Here is a 17,386-nt window from a genome sequence, read left to right as displayed (position 1 = left end):
AAATTATAAGCAACCAACCATGTCTCCTCAAACCATAAATATTTTAGATATTCTTTTGGTGTATTCTAGAATTTTCTTTCCTCTTGGATAGGTGACGTGTATAGATCATAATTATTCTTTGTAAGGCCCTTAGTTTCCTTATCATGATCGAGAACATAGATTATCTAGTACCTCGTCGCCAACTAGGGAGATTAAATCATCTTGAGTGCATGCCCTATTAAGGGTATCACCAAAAATTCAACTAACCAGTTCATCGTAGATTAAATTACCCAACATAAATAACAGGGCAATTGATTGAAATATCTCTTCCAACATTTCAGCTTGACAAACCCACCACAATCAAACTAAACCCCAACTTCTTAGTTGGATTTTTGGTCATACATCGGGAATGCACTCAAGAATATAGGCAATGTTCAAACTGTTGGTAACTCCACTTTGTGGGAACCAAATATTGAGTAAGAGTTTGGATGGGATCACTCTACAGTGGCAGCGAATAATGGGGAGGCAAGTGGGGCAAGCACCCAAATTGTCTTTGAGTTGGATTCTGTACCCCGGTGGGGATTGACATCTATCTGTGGAAGAAGGTTAGAGATGGATGATGTTGTTGTGGCTTTACTGAGCTTTTTGAGAATCCCTACTCAAATTCTAATCAGTGACCCAGTTTCAAATGACGTGTCAATTGCCATCCTTTTTCCTTGCTTCTTTACCACCCACTCAGACATTGTCTTCACTGGAACACAGCCCATTTCTTTGGAGTCTATGATGGACATGGGGATCTCAGGTATAAATTGTTTCACTTCTATTTTATTTTTGTTCTATTTCTACGTCTTTCTTTTTATTGTCATTTTATTTTCAAATTTGAAGAATTTTATTTGTTCAAGCGGGTTCATTTCATATGGGGGATTAGGTTACTAATTTTTGCCATGATCTTCTTCATTTAGCTTTGGCTGAGGAGATTGAAATTGGGATGAAGATTCCAGTGTTGGGGATAATTGGTAGGAACAGTGGGAGAAAACGGTTTTGAGTTGTTTTACAAAAGTTCATGTTGAGGTTGTTGGAGTCCATAATTGCAGGAACCTATTGCTTCAGGTCTTGTTGGGTCCACTGCTGTTGTTGCCATTATTTGTCCAACCCGCATCATTGTTGCAAACTATGGTGATTCAAGGGCTGTCCTATGTCGTGGAAAACTACATGTTCCGTTGTCAGTGGACCATAAAGTAAGGCTTGTGTTTGTATTTTTTACTACAAATATTATTTTTTTGGATACGTATGGAGGCTGGTACTCTTTAGCACTGATACCCATTTGTCTTTAATTTTAGCCAAATAGAGAAGAGGAACGTGAAAGAATGGAAGCTGCAGGAGGCAAGATCGTTGACTGGGATGTATCCCGTGTTTCAGGAGTTCTTGCTATGTCCAGGTCCATTGGTACGTGTATCTCAACTGTGATCTTGATCGTTTGCTTGTTTTTAGTACTAAATGTTTCTTGCATGGTTGACCTAGCTTGATACCAAAACTTTTTTGGATTGATAGTAGATATTAGTGTTCCATTATGATAATGGAGTCTGAATTTGGAGAAGATGTTTGGTGGATGAGTGGCAAGATGTAGACTTTAAGAATAGGAATGAGTTTATAATTTCAATCCCTGGACTCAGTGGTAGATCAATAAGTCATGAAGAGGAAGTGGACTGAACTGTTGGTAATATACCTTTGATATCGTTCCATGTTCTGGTCCAACATATATAAGTGCATCTGTTTGTGGGTGCACATTGACATATAATCTGCAGGAATGAACAAACAAGATATCATATTGCACAATGAAAGATTTAATTCTCTCAGCTTACTTATAAAAAAAGAAAAAGAAAAAAAGATTTTTAATTCTCAGCTTGCTATTTTAAGATACCAATTTAGTCATGAATATTAGAGTATCAAGTCAAAATTACAAGAATACCCTAACAATTGACGTTCTAGAACGTACATGCAAAAAATGGAATACTTATCCGAGGACATTAAATTTGGTAACCGAAAAAGTTAATTTATATTTCTTCCTTCATATCTAGAGGGGGATAATAGTGAAGTCTCTTAGCAAATAAGAAACCACTATGTATTGGAGACACTTAATTCATTGCTTTTAATCTTGTTTCATTCCAATAAAAATAAGTTTTCCATAAAGTTATAAACAATTGATGCACTTTAATGATAATAATTCTCATTAATCATCTTTGCGTTTAGAGAAAACCACTATTTTAATTAGAATGACCTCACGATGTTCCCACTGTTCTATATATAGTGTTCCCCCAATCATACTACATCTAGGGTATGTGGTTTCATCTCATTACCCTGAAACATCCATATGTAGTCTTGTAATTTTATGTCATGTTTCTTAATACACACACACACACATATATTACTGATCAACCAAGATCTTCGACACTCGGCTCAACTACTGAGCTGTTATTTTGCTGTTGAAAATAAATTCTCTTCCATTCTGATTTAGATTTCTTGATGCAGTGCAAATGCAAGAGGATTTTCTTCAAAAAGTTGAAGATCATTGTTTATGGGTCTTAAATCTGTTTTAGTTTTATGTTTAATGTTTGCTTTAAGCTCTATTAGGGTATTATTATCATTCTGGTTTTATTTTATTAGTCATGTGCCTTTTAAGCGAGTCATGCGACTATTTAAGGGCTGTTTTGTCATTTTTTTAGCTCTTTATCATGCTGGACAGAATACTAACCTTTAAATTACATTTATATGGTGGTCTAGGATTAAATTTTTGTTAGGGCATCCGTTGTGTCTTATAAAAGGGCTGTTTCAAGTTATAATCAGCAGTCTTTTGCGTATTATCAATATGCTACAGCTGCTTTTACCTCTCTCAGTTCTTTGGGATTGAGTTGTGGGTGTTCACGCTATTCATTAGCTTGAATTAGCTCTCTGTTTTTCCTCCTTCAGATTTATTTATTTATTTTCTTTCATAGCTGATTGAATTATTTCTTAACCATTTACCAATTAAAATATTCAATATTAACAAATTTTAATTTTATTTTTTTGCGGGATTCAGGTGATAGATATCTGGAACCATATGTTATTCCTGATCCAAGAATGATGTTTGTGATGTGGTGCGAAGATGAATCCTCCTTTGGCACAAGAAGAATGATTATACGGTGGTGCAGGAGGCGGCGTGGGAGTTGCTGCTGTTCAAGATGCAGCATACTACCTCTCAAGACTTGCTCTTTGATTTTAAGCTCATCAAATGTTTCCCTTTTTCTATATATATATATATATTCTTCTGTTTTCTGATATATGGTTATAGATGAACTTCATCAGATCCACATGGTTAAAATCATTTTCGCAGTTAAGCCTGTGTGGTACGAAAACAGCTGTGCATATTATAAAATTTCAACAAATGGAATGCACTATAAAGTTGAACATAGATGCGCCAATATCTGGTGATGTAAATTTCAAGCATGAGTGTTGACGGAGGAAGTCTATATAACATGCTTTCTTGTCTAGGTGAGATATCTAACTGCAGGGCAGTGAAGCTTGTGATGCACAGCCCATTGCCTTGAATATCCAGTTGTACAGTTTAAAATAGAAATGGTCTTCACTTCTTCACCCTTACATCACATGGGCTCTTCACCTTATTAACTAACATTAGGGGAAAAAAATACAAGTCTAGCATTTTTATTCTCTCTTCTGCTAACGTTTAATGTGCCAAGTTATGTCCTTACCTTTGCTTCTTTGGACTAAATCAAGACGAGAAATTTAAATAAATTTATTTATTTATTTTAGTACATTAATATTAATGAATTATATACATTACTTTTTTAAATTTCTTTATACTAATTCAATCTAAAAAATTGGAGAGAATATATCCAATGAATTCAGTCCACTCTAATCAATTAATTTTACATGGGGTCTTTCTACTATGGAGTAATTCTTATTCTTTTTATTAAAAATTATGTGAACGAGGCGTTGTAGATTTTCAGAGAGCCATGCGTCATTGATATCAACCAATAAAAATTCACTATATTAAGTTGTTGAGCTTAGTGGCTCCATTACCTCAAATTTAGATGTTCAAGGGCTTCTCGAACTGGCATGCCAATTCGGACTCCTCCCGATCATAGACGTGACAACTGATTAAGAACTGAGTCTGACTCTGAAATCAACGGATTGACACTTACTTACTCAAAAACTTAAGCTATTGGATGCTACATAGTCACCCATTTTAATTCTCATTCGAATTCAATGTGGAACAACTCTAATACCTTGTACCTAGGACCAAGTTATAATAAACTTGGTGCTGAAAATAGTTTTTTTTTCTCTTAATAAGAGTATTAAGATTCTAGGAAAGGATAAATTACAATCATTCAATCCATGGTGCATTTTATATAGCAGCATTGGTGGAGATATCGTTGTCTGAGATTAAGAAAATGCAATTCACGGATTGCCAACTTTGGAACCAGTCCCTTACTGAAAAAAAAAAACTTTGGAACCAGTCCGGAATGTTTTAAGTAACATACTTGAAATGTAGATGAGAATTTATGTCCTGTTATTTGAGGATCATGTGTGGAACCAGAAACGAACCAGACACAAATAAGCCTCGTGCCAACTCAGTATAACTACAACCTAGCATATTAATAGAAAAAATGTAGGTCAGTAATATGATGCCTTTGCCACCTCAAGAAAGCTAACTTAAAACATAAATTTTAAATTACTTGTTCATATGAAATCTATATTCTTGAAATATCTCAATAAGGAACAATACAAACAGTTCTCTCCCTCTCCATTTCTTAAATAAAAGTTGCTCACAACCCAAATCTTCCGGTACAGCAGTTCTTCACAACCCTCCCAATTCATAATACCTTTGCTGGTTGTCATTTGAAAAGAGTATGGGAAGTGCCATACTTCAGTCGAATGACAGCTACGAATGCTTCAACAAGCTTTCTGAAGCAGGTTCCAATTGCCTCTTAAGAACGCCTCGCGCTCGTCTTCAGGACATACCTCTATGGGAACACTAAACATTTCGTCCCCCTGTCAAAAGTTTCAACAATGCAATAACCCAAGAATAGTCACTTTTATAGCAACAGCTAATTCCCAATTAACCTACATGAACAATAAGTTCTCTAAGATGATCTCAAATCATTTTTGAGATTAGTAATGAAATATGATGATGGTTAAAAATTAATATTGTGGAAGGTAGCACATGCCCAATCACGAACTAGTGCCGAGTCTGCTGACAGAACAGACTGGCCTAGGTGGTGGTGGTGGAATAGTTTGAGATAGTGCCATCGGTTCAGCGACCTATGTTGGAAGGAGCAAAGGAGTCGGTGGTACGTTTGCAACAGAGATGAAGTGATTTGAAAATGCAGAACTTGAACTTTCAAAAGCAGACGCTTTTTGCTCTCTAGGAAACAAGTTATATGCCTATTAGCTTCCAAGAAAAAAGTTCCGGAAAGGGGTACATTTTATCTCAGGTTCTTTGCTCCCTAGCTGCTACCTAGAAGATGCAAATTGAAATTAGAGTCCTGATTAAATTTAAAAACTGGAACTGAGAAAGGAAAAGCTAAATTCAAATTCATTCTACAGATGATACTGCAGCATATTCGTACACTGGGTTACATACCGAATGCATGTGATCCTTACTAAAAATAAAAAAACTGGTCAAAACTGTAGAGAGTCTAGCTTACAGTGTCATAAGAAATGAAACATGCTGTACAGTAGGGCTTTCAAGGTAAGGGATGAATCCAAGCTTTTAACATACCAAACAAGTTCTAAAATTGTGCAAGTGGAGATCCTGCACTGGTGAAGTAAGGGGCGAGATCGATATCCAGGTCATCGAACATGTTGATGAAGGGATGCGTCTGCAATCAATGAGGAGGGTCATTTAGTTGGATATATCGTATTTGATCCATGAAAATACTTGCGCATAAATTTAATAAAGGAATAGCCATGACTATTATATGCACCATAAGTTCATTTGCTGACTGCCTGTCCTTTGGGTCTTTCTGTACACTGAAATAGGTATAAACAAACTTCATAAGAGCAAGAAGATGCAAAGCAACAAAATTTGGGGGAAAAAAAGAAAAGAAATAGCAAATGATTTAGTTACTTGTAATGAATATTCATGAGGGTGTAGAGAAGAAAGCATTAAATGAAAAATATAGCGTACTTGACCATAATACAGTCCAATCACAAAATCACTTTGAATAAGTAAGATTCCACATAAATTGATTAATATTTAAGTCATTTATAGAGAAGAAATAAATGTTGGGAAAAAACAGAAATGACTTATTTGGACAATATCCAACTCGATAGCAACTTAAGTTACTAAATCATGCAAGTGTAACCTTTACCATGCAGAAATAAATGAGCAGAATTCTGGAGAAAATTGATCAGAAGGCGCACAAGGCGGCGGTTGGTCAACAATGGATTCCATAAGCTCATAAACATTAGTCCATCCTTCCCCTTGTTGTGGTGGGGAATATGGGAAACGACCTGTTGCGCACTCGAGCAAAACTAACCCCAAGCTCCAAATGTCACTTCTGTAGCCATAGCTGCCTCCAATGATTCTCTCTGGCTAAAGCACACATATTAATTATGAGCGTCTTTTAAGTTCGAATATACCTTAATAAGGATACCCCTAAATTGCAGGGAAAAGGTAGGGAAAATAGTAGTGAACAAGAAGCATATAATATATGTTTACATATATAAATAAATTACTCACAGACATATAGTTGTATGTGCCAACGAAAGTATTAGCCTGTCCGGAGGTGCTAGCCAGCACTGCACTCACACCAAAGTCAGTAATCTTCACTTCCCCTCTATGATTGATTAACAAATTAGAGGGTTTCAGGTCCCTATGAATAATGTGTTTTTCATGATGAAGATACCACATCCCCTTGAGCACCTGAGTTGAATTAAATAGAAAAAGAATCGAATAAAGGATACTGATATCTGTCAGTAACCCATAAAAGTTTCTGAAGTAAAAATGTGATTTGCATATTCCTTACCTGTTTACAAATGGCAGCAAGATACGGCTCGGGAATTGTTTTGACTTTTTTTAAAAAGTCTGCTAGAGATCCACCATCCATGTATTCCAAGATTATGGAAATGGCACCATTATCATAGAAAGACTGGTAACACACGACCACGTAGGGACATTGTGATGACTGGTTAATTTTCAGTTCTTGTGCAATATGCCTACGAGTGTTCTCATCAAGATTCATTTGAATAACCTGAATGTCACAAACGTTATTAGAACTAATCCTCCCAATAACGATTAAAGAGTACACAGATAAAAGTGTTGGACAAAGCACATTTTTCAGCATAACAGTTGACCAAAAGCATGCCGAGGGTTCAAGTCCAGAATGGGACAAAGTTAAAACAGGCATGGAGCACCTCAGTAGACCAATACCAAGACAACCACTTCAATACAGTCAAATAACCCTATGTGTTGGCAACAGCACCTGCTATAACTTATAAGCCTACAGGAACCCTGTTTCGAAATTCCACTAAATTTACGGTTAAAATCAAATCCAAAGGGGGTTTCACAATTCAAATTGGCCAAAATTCAGATGAAAATATTTGGCCTAGTCAAAATATGTAGTGAATTTCAGAAAAGTTGGATTCAGGATTCAGAAAGAATGGCCTTTTAAATTTTTTTATTAATTCGACCAAGCAGTCAGCCAAATTTTTGTAAATCGCTGTAATCCCATGAAATTCAGCCAAAATTAGAAAAATAAAAAAATTAAAGAGTTCCATGAAATAAAAAATTCAGTGGGGTAAATATAATATTAAGTTTGGGTTTACAACTGATGAAAAAGGTTTCTAAAACCTTGCAGGAGACAAGTACTAGGCTTGTATAGAGCTCCTCAACCTTCCTCCTTGGAACAGGAAACAATTTCTGAAATTTGAAAGCAACTGCTTCTCTCCCTCTCTCTTTTTTACACTGTTCACTAATATACCAACTGATCTAGCTCTTTAATTTCTGTGAAAATGATCAATAATAAAAATATAAAAAAATGCGAATGATATGATACTGAAAGTTGAAGGTTGTGCTAATCACTTCCAAGGACCAGGATAAAACAATAGAAATCCTAGTCTTGAAGTACATAACCAAACGGGAGATTAGATATTTGTTTCTTTCTTTTTACTTAGCAAACTAGAGAAAATGCAGGCTTGGTGTTGAAGTTGTATGGTACCTTCAAAGCAAAAAACTGCCCAGTCCATTTGTGTTGCACCAATCGCACAATTCCACCATTTCCCTTTCCAACGACTTTAATTGCATCAAAATCAGCTAAGCTTAACTGGTTGTCCGATGGTTGTATAAGAGGTGGCTGAACAAAAATTCACATACATGAAAAAACAAAAAGAAATTTCAGCATAAAATTTTGCAAAATAAATGCTATCCAGAAAAATTTTCAACGGGCTACATTCAATTTAAATGGTAACAGAACCCAAGCTTGCTCTTGCACACCCATGACATTCACTTTAGACAGTGTTAAGATGAGAAATATGAAACAGCCAATCTCTTTTCTACGGTAAATGAACTGCTTATTTTGGGTCAATCTAATAATATGTCCACGGTGTTCCACTCATCTATCAAAATTCAATTGGAATCTAATTCTCTCAAAGACCATTCTTTTTTAATCATGGCATCACTAAAACTAAATAATTAATAAAATTGACGAAAACGACGACTAAATTTGGGGACAAATAGATCAGAAGAAAGTTAGAAACCATACTACGAGCTCTAGATCTAACATATTCGTCAAACTACCCTACTAAGCTCTTAAAACCCTAATTAAGAATGCAGGGAGCCTTACACATCACACGAAATTTCAGCAGAGAAGCCTTAAATTGGAATTAAAATGGTTAAAATAAGTAACTACTTTGGTTCAAATCGCAAAAAGAACACTCCATTACAGAAACATTTGAACACTGGAAATCCAAAACCAAAATAACACAAGTAATGTTAACAGTACTCTCAGATCAAACTCAATTCAATAAACAAATAATAATTTGAAGTTGAATTTTCAAGTATCTTACAGCTTGAACTTGGTTCTGGGAGACAATTCGAACTCCGTCTCTATTGACGAGTAGATCGCCATCCATAAAAGTCCCGGAACCGGTTCTACAAAGAATTTGACACAGAAACATTAGAGAGATTGCCTTTCATAAGCATATAAACAAATCACACGCGCATATATATATATACACACACATATAGAGAGAGAGAGAATTACAAGAACTTGGAAATAGAATCTTCATCTGGAGGAGGGAGAGAAAGCTTGAGGTTAGGGGATAAATTTCCCTTCTTCATGTTTGTGTTTTTCGAAGCTCTGTGGTGAAGAGTCGCTGCAAAGTCTTTCCAATAAGCAGTATTTCTAGGTTTACTCTTATATATATGTATGTATATATAATAGTGTTATATTATAGTATTAAACATAGTTTGGTTAGTAAGAGAGCAGTCACCACCATTACACAGAGACGAGGAAGGTGGGTCGGTCGTTTACTTTTCTTCAATTTACCCGCCAGCGACTTTTTACCGTTGATATCTTTGCTGTTTATTATTATTATTATTATTTTATAGTAATCCATTACAAACACTTATTTATTAATATTCATTATAATTGCCTCCTGTAAAATTTATTTTAGATTGTTAGTAAAACTTACCCAAGATTGACAAACACTTGTACACAAGCTATAAAAAAAAAAAGAAATGAATCCAAAATCAATTTTCGGTTAAACAAATTTCTATAAAATTTTGTGTTTTCCATACGTAACCATAGAATTGTTCTAAAAACAAAAAATAAGTCAAACCCAAAGCCAACCAAGTTCACTTAACTACGGAAATGATAAGCTTAAGAAACAAAAAAGCTGGAGCAACCGTTGTCCGTTTATGACACTGGGCTCTGATAAGCTAATAAATTCTTTATAAAAATAGTAAATTGTTCAAAATCAATTTATGATGAATTGATTAAAGATAAAGGTGGATAATATTTTAGAACCCGTTAATATTTTGAGATTGCAATAAAAAGATGTTAATCTTAGAAAACATAATCGCTAAAAGACCTTTTCTTTTTTTTATTCATCCTTATATATGTGTGTATATATATATATACAGCAATGGTTGCTGCAAAGAGAGAGTAATATAATTCGGGTACAGTTCTCCGCTGCAAAAATAAGAATGCATTTCCAACTTCAAGTTTACTGTTGGGAGAAATGTTTTGGTTTTTTAATCATATATATATATATATATTGTTGCTCTCAATGATGTTTCCTTGTTGCTGCTTGAAAAGGATTGTGATTATCTGAAATAATTTTCCTCGAATTTCCATGCAGCTTCTATATTAGTAGTAAGTGGCATCAATTATCAAAGGTCAAGTCAAGTGGCTCCACTCTTGTGTTCCCTTCTATTATTATTATTATTATTAATTATTTAAGGAGAAAACTCAGAGATTTCTTTTTACTAAATATCGTTCAGCAATGATAAAGATGGTTTCGGAAAGCCATTCACATTTATGGTCCTACAATTATCTGTCACATTGAACTTGGGCCTCAAAGTTCATTGGAAATTAAGCATGATATTCCATAGATCAAATGACGTAACTATGCACGTCATGAATGATGAAATTGACACTTCATTTTGTCCGATTTACTTTTTCTTCGCCACCTTCGTCAAAGCACATTCGCAGCAACTACTTCGCAGGATGTAACAAGGGAGCTTGGGAGCTTGTCTCGAGATGAATTCTAACTTAAAAGTGATTGGATATATATAGGTTGAATATTAATTTTATTTAATAATTTAAATTTTTGAATCAAATTGTAAAATATTCACTCATTATAGTTAGTATTAAAATCATATTCAGCCCTTAATTTGAATTTACATCAAAAGTTCGGCCTAGATCGTCCAACCTGCACCCTGAGTAGGCGGTGTAAGTTTGGGTGAGAGAGAATGTAACAAAGGGAAGCTTGTTCCATATCGGATCCGAATGAAAAAATGAATGGGTATATATGAGTTGGGTGTTAATCTCACTTAATAACTTAAAATTTTGAGTCGGATCGCGAAGTACCTACCCATTACATAGGATCATATTATAATCTTATAAATTTGAATTTTTAATAATTTTTTGTTGAATAATATAAGGGTAAATTACACTCAGACCTCCTGAGATTAGGTCATTTTTCAGTTAGATGAAGATTTTGGTTTTAACTTTCACTTACATCCCAATTTATTTTTTGGCATCTAATACATGCGAATTGATCATTTTATCTTTAATTTTTTAATACAAAATATATATAATCTTAAATGACAAAAAAGTCCCTATATATATATATATATATATATATATATATTCAATCACTCTGAGATTCAATCTGCGTTTGCGTCCCCATCAAGCTTTGACCAATAGACCAATATGGGGCTTGGTGATCCCACCAATTTAGGCATCCATCCATCATGTCTTCCTGATCCACGTCGTAAGGGGGCTGAGGATTTCGTTACCTGATTGCGTTGGAGCTCGATGGATAAAAATTTCCTGCTAGAATCATCATATTACCAAAAAACCTGTTTATATCCATATCAATGAACGAAAAAATGATTACCAAAATCAACTTCCTTCCTACTCGAGACTTTTCAAATTTTTTTTTTTTTTTGGTTCATAACTTGTTTACTGATTATTTTAATTATTACTATTATTTGGGGATGATGAGAAGTAAAAAAGCAGATCCCATTTCTATAAAAAGGAACCTTTTAACATGTACTCAGAAATACCACCTAAAGGCTTTATCTCAGAGTTTGCAAAAGAAGAATATCAGGACCCCAAAGAATAGTCAATGATGCAGAGATAATACTGCCATAAGGGCACTATTGCAAATACACCATTGTTGTACAAATATATGCACACACTTATATATGTGTGTTTGTATGATGTGTATGCATTTAGCAGAAAAATTGCAAAAGTATTAATTCCCAAAATAGAAAAAAAGAAATATAACTTAATAAACCCAAGATTCTTGAAAATAATATGGTGAGAATTCAGAAAAAGAAAAGAAGTTGTTATGTGTGTGAGATATATATATATATATATATATATATATATTGTTTGGACACCAAATAAGATTAATATAAATAAATATAACAACTTGATAATATCAATCAAGTTGGGATGAACAGGATTGAGGTGGGATTTGGGTGAGGGATGAGCAGGATTGATGGGTGGAGTTGAGGAAGAAGAGTAGAGGAGGAGAAGGCCATGCTTTGGGGTAGTTTGGTAAAAAAAAAAATAGTCAATAAGGAGCTTAAAGAGTAGCATAATCATTTTATATTGGGGTATAAATGAAATACTAAATCACTTTTTTAAATATAAGTGAAAATTAAAACCAAAATCTTGACCTAACCTTGGAGGGTTTGAGTGTAATTTACCCTAATCCAAGTAATGATTATACATTAATTTTAAGTGGTTGGTGACAGTAAATGTTTAATATTTATACTTCTTACTAAATTAATGTGCAATAATATACTTTAATATGAAATAAATAAAATTTATCACGTAAAATATATTATACCAAATCATGTATAATCAAGTGGGATGGGATAACAAAACAATGCCAAATAGATCAAAACATAATACATTATACAAATAAAAAATTGGTGTGACAATATTTAGGTCCTCACTAGTGAAGATCTACAAACGAGGTGGATCAATAATAAATGAATATGTTATTTTTAATTACCAAATAATAGATGGTAATTAAATTACTATCTCCAATTTGGTAAGTAAGTATCTACACACCATTTTTGATTTGGTAATTAGAAATAACATGTAGATTTATTATTGGTCCACATTAATAGTAAGTATGTTGTAAATTCTCACTAATGAGGACCTAAGTATTGTCCAATAAAAAATGTAAAAAAATTCGTGTGTGGTATAAAACACCCATCTACTTTTAATTTGGTGCAAATACCCCATGTCTACATAAAAAACTATAATACCCTCTTGGCAATAAAATGAAATAATATTAAAAAAAAATAAAGTAAGATAAAGTTATCATTTTAGACAATGACACTTGTCTTTCAACCCTGATTGGTTGGGTGGCCCAATAAAAAATAATTAAAAAAACATGTATACAAAAATTTATATAATATTAAAAAATAAATAAATAAATTGGAGAAGACAGGTGAAACCCAACTGATAAAAAAAATCTCCATTGTCTATCTTTTGTTCCAAAATCTAGTCCCACCACCACCACCACTAGGGATGGCAAATTCCCCATCCCCGCCGGGGCCCCCTTCGCCCCGCCCCGTTTATAGCGGGGACGGGAATCTTTTTAGCTAAACGGGGATGGGGATGGGGGCAAATTTTGAATCCCTTTCGGGGTCGGGGCCGGGGATGGGATAAACCAGCCCCGCCCAGATTAAGTGTGAAGTTACTAATATACCCTTACATATAATAATTTATTACTAAATTAGATTTATTATATATATGAAAATAAGAAAAAATGTGCTTTTTTTAATAAAAAAAGCTTCACTCCAAAAGGCCTCATACCAATTGGAGTGACACATCTACATATAAGCACTTAATCTTTCCTCTATCCAGGCGATATAGGACTGTGCACCCGTAACTCGCCAGTGTAGTAGCATGACAGTGTCTCTTGCACCCGCCCACGGCACATCCGGTTATCACAATCCACCCCCTTGGAGGCCCGACGTCCCCGTCGGCACACTTCTGACTGGGTCAAGCTCTGATACCGCCGGAGGCGGGGTGGGGCTGGGACGGGGATAAGGTGTCGGGGGCGAGGGCGAATATGGAGATTCTGACAAAATTTTAAGCGGGAATGAAGGTAGAAATAGGGAATGAAAAATGCATCTGGAATGGGAATGGGGAATGGAATCTTCGCCCCGTTGCCATCCCTAACCACCACTCCCATCATATCATATCTTTCTAAGCAAATCTCTTCAATTCTAATTTCCCAAAAAAAAAAAAAAAAAAAAAAAATTCTCTTCAATTCTTACTTTATTATAGTTTATTTTTCATATAATATATATATATATATACATACATTCATTCAATTTGGAAATTATTCTCTAATTTCAAATCTCTTTTTAATTTAACTTCTTGGCTGGGAGCCATGTTAACTTCGACATGGAGTTGTCTACGACGACGATGCTGAGGGGTTGCAGAGGAGGAGGCGACTACGGTGAAAAGTGTTAGGAGAGATCAACGAATCAATTGTTCATCTTTGGTTTCATCATCCACTGGCGGCGTAATCATCGTCGGAGACGCCGACTTAGACCGTGAATATCCACCGTCGGTGTGATCGGGCACCAAGGATGACGCGTCGTCTTGCCACCGTATCCACATCGTCGCCGACCAACTCTCTGGTCAACACCCACCTCGCATCGTCTCCATACTTTTCTACCACAACAAATCAAAACCCATCGTCGTCGGCAGTCCTCGCGTCCTCAGTTTCTCTTTGTCGTCATTCCTTCATCCTTGTCGGAATCTACTCGCTTCCATTAACCTTTCCTCGTCGTCCTTATAATTCCATCGCGCCATCATCAGAAAATTAGATCTGATAAGTGAAGTGGCTTTGTGATGTGGCTTTGTTCGATGACAAATTAAGTAAACTCAACAGATCGGCACTGAACTTTGGCTATGAAGATTTCACTGCCAATTATGGGGTTGAATTGAATGGCCAGAATAAGCATAGTGGTGGTGGCGGTTGTGGTGAGGATGATGGTGGTGGTGGGGTTGGGGTTGGGGATGGTGGTTATGGCGCCGTTGGTGGTTGAAGGGTAGCGATGATGGTGGTTGTTAAGAGATGGCTGTGCTGCACCACTGGTTGTGGTGAGGGGCGTAGGAGAGAAGCAAAGTCCTTATAAAAGGGCAGTATAGGAAGAGAAAGGGGTTTATTTGTGTGTTTTTTTTAATTTTATGGACTGAAATGTACATTTTAAAAAAAAAAGAGACTATTTGTCCACAAAACCTATATTATAAGGAGTTTTTCTGTACTTAACCCCCCAAAAAATGACTGTTTATCTATTTGAAGAAAAAAAAAATCAAACAAACATGAAAAGCCAGGCAATTCAAAGAAAATTTGTAGATATTGTGTAAATCCAGCAAAATAGAAGATAAAAAATAAAAATGAATAAAAACTTTTCAAATGCAAGGTTATATGTTTTCACCAATGGACTATAATTTAATAGTATAACCACCTTATCTCAAACAAGAATGAGATATTGATAAATATGAAATGATAAATAGTTCTTACATAACAAGTGTGATAACCATTCTTGGACAAAAAATCAGTGTCTTACAGGTATATTATATGTAGATATAGTTATTATCACTTTATTTTTGCAAAAGGCAGTGAGGTATACTACTTCACTTGTTGAGCAAAAATTCAAAGTTCAAGTCTTGCCCAAGTGATTGGTAACATGGAGTAATAGTACTACTTTACATTAATAGTGGGGCTCAAAGATTTTGATTCCTCGTCACCTATGCTGTTAATAATTGACCTAATTATCAAAGACTGCTTTAAGTTAGTAATGCACAATGGGACCCATGCTCTGCAACAAAGTCTTGCTCTCTCTCTCTCTCTCTCTCTCACACACACACACACAGTGAATTCCACCAGCAGCAAGTAGCAGCAGCCGCACGTGCGTGGCTAATCTATGACCACGCTAAATTCACGAGCCATGACACACACATTCCTCGCCAACAAAGTCGGCTACTATGTGAAAGCTGTCACCCACAAAGCAGCATTAAAGATTTCCTCTACTTTCTCATCAACCCACATAGCCATGCCATATGATCCGCATATAAATCATTTTAATGAAAGTCCCACTCCACCAATGAACTGTGTTCAGGACCGCAAACCAATCAAAGCTAGCTTGGTACCACTTCAGATTAGGGGTGACAAAAATTGACACGATTCGTCAACATGATTCGAACACGATACGAGTTAAATGGATTTAAGTTGACCTTAAACGAGTTCGGACCATAAACGGGTTGACACAATTAACCCATTTAGAGTTCGGACCATAAACGGGTTGACACAATTAACCCATTTAATTAATCGTGTCGTGTTTGGGTTGAGGGGTTCAATCTGTGTAACCCGTTTATACACGTTTAACTATATATGTCGTAAATAAATTTATGTTTAAGTTCTAAAATTATTATATAAACTTGTGTCTTATAATTTAATCTTTTGTATATTATAAACTATTTAGTAATTTGGTTAATTAAAATTTATATATTTTTTTAGTATTTATTATTTTATTGAGTTTTATTAATAATTTAAATAATATAATTTTTTTTTTTTTTTTTTGTAAATAGGTCATTAAACGAGTTACACGTGTAACCCGTTTAATAAACAGGTCGTGTTAGTGTTGAGAATTCCTGATACGATTATTAAATGGATCGTATTCGGGTTGAACTATTTAAAATAATATTCTTAAATTGACACACAATTACGACTCGCGAACATAAATTGCCACTATTACTTCAGACTAACAAACTTGAATTTAATCTGTCCGTACAACACAACTTGGACAATAATATAACCCTAGTAGTGACAAGTTCGACTCATATTGATGTGTAAAAGCATTGATACTACATATTAAATGAATGAAATATAATTATGAATTAAAAATTAATATATAATATTCAATGTTCACGAGTTGTGACAGAGCGTTTTGCAGTGTACTATTCATCACAAGCCTGAAGAGAGCTTGCAGCTGTAAACCTGAGTCAAAAGTTTTTCCTCCTTTATTCATGATGGGCCACCACACGAAGTTAAAGCGGAAAGAAAAATAATTAAACGCCACAATTATGCACCTAACTTGTGAATTACACAAGTCCAGTCCTAAAGCAGGTCATAATTGTGCACCGAACATGTGAAATGCAACTAGATAAGCAAATTAACAGAAAAAAAAAAAAAAAAAAAAAAAAAACGTCATCATGAAATTTACATGGGATGCGAGTAAATGATGACACCATAATTAAGTGAATAAATGTTCTGTTGCAGAACAACGTACCTGCGTTGCGGAATAACGTACCTGCAATGATGAAACTGCAACTTGGTAGCTCTAGGCCTTCAAAGTGGTTGCATATATATATATATATATATATATATATATATATATATATATTACTGAGAAGGCAAAATTAACATTCAGAGAAATTGACAGCGGACTGTTACCAGCCAGACAAATAGAGTTTTTCTTGGGCTACAGCAGAAACCTCTCTCAACGAGGGATGACAAATTACGGTACAATCCATTTCCGCTATACAAGATAAGTAAATTTGAGTTGACTTTAAACGGATTGATATGATTAAATCGTTTACTTAATCATATCGGCTTAGAATTGAGAGGTTCAATC

The 17,386-nt window shown here is 34.9% G+C and overlaps 1 protein-coding gene and 1 pseudogene across 2 annotated transcripts; one reads left to right on the top strand and one right to left on the bottom strand.

The window, feature by feature from the left end:
- The first annotated feature begins 591 nt into the window (after positions 1 to 591).
- LOC132278393 (probable protein phosphatase 2C 6) lies at positions 592 to 3,581 on the top strand (annotated as a pseudogene).
- A 1,104-nt stretch (positions 3,582 to 4,685) lies between these two features.
- On the bottom strand, positions 4,686 to 9,409 carry LOC132277086 (mitogen-activated protein kinase kinase SIPKK). Of its 2 annotated transcripts, none has more exons than XM_059778816.1 (9): positions 9,243 to 9,409; positions 9,046 to 9,130; positions 8,199 to 8,333; positions 7,008 to 7,232; positions 6,722 to 6,904; positions 6,351 to 6,574; positions 5,964 to 6,009; positions 5,759 to 5,858; positions 4,686 to 5,028 (listed from the first exon to the last, which is right to left on the bottom strand). In XM_059778816.1, the coding sequence occupies exons 1-8, from the start codon at positions 9,317 to 9,319 to the stop codon at positions 5,769 to 5,771; spliced, it is 1,065 nt and encodes a 354-aa protein (XP_059634799.1). In that variant the 5' UTR covers positions 9,320 to 9,409; the 3' UTR covers positions 4,686 to 5,028; positions 5,759 to 5,768. The 2 variants fall into 2 exon arrangements, with proteins under 2 accessions (XP_059634799.1, XP_059634800.1); XM_059778817.1 differs by lacking the exon at positions 4,686 to 5,028 and adding an exon at positions 5,035 to 5,494.
- Between the last annotated feature and the right edge of the window lie 7,977 nt (positions 9,410 to 17,386).

Source organism: Cornus florida, unplaced genomic scaffold (genome assembly GCF_030987335.1).
Source record: "Cornus florida cultivar Cherokee Brave unplaced genomic scaffold, ASM3098733v1 CherokeeBrave_3.0.0_Hap2_Chr10, whole genome shotgun sequence".
Lineage (NCBI taxonomy): Eukaryota > Viridiplantae > Streptophyta > Magnoliopsida > Cornales > Cornaceae > Cornus > Cornus florida.
Note: the sequence above shows the minus strand (reverse complement) of the source record. Positions and strands in the feature narration are given on the sequence as shown.

Excerpts from the sequence above, each read along its gene's own strand:
- LOC132277086 (XM_059778816.1), bottom strand. The coding sequence starts at position 9,319 with ATGAAGAAGGGAAATTTATCCCCTAACCTCAAGCTTTCTCTCCCTCCT. Across the intron at positions 9,131-9,242 it reads GATTCTATTTCCAAGTTCTT|AACCGGTTCCGGGACTTTTA; the intron begins GTAATTCTCTCT and ends AATTCTTTGTAG. Across the intron at positions 7,233-8,198 it reads GGCAGTTTTTTGCTTTGAAG|GTTATTCAAATGAATCTTGA; the intron begins GTACCATACAAC and ends TGTGACATTCAG.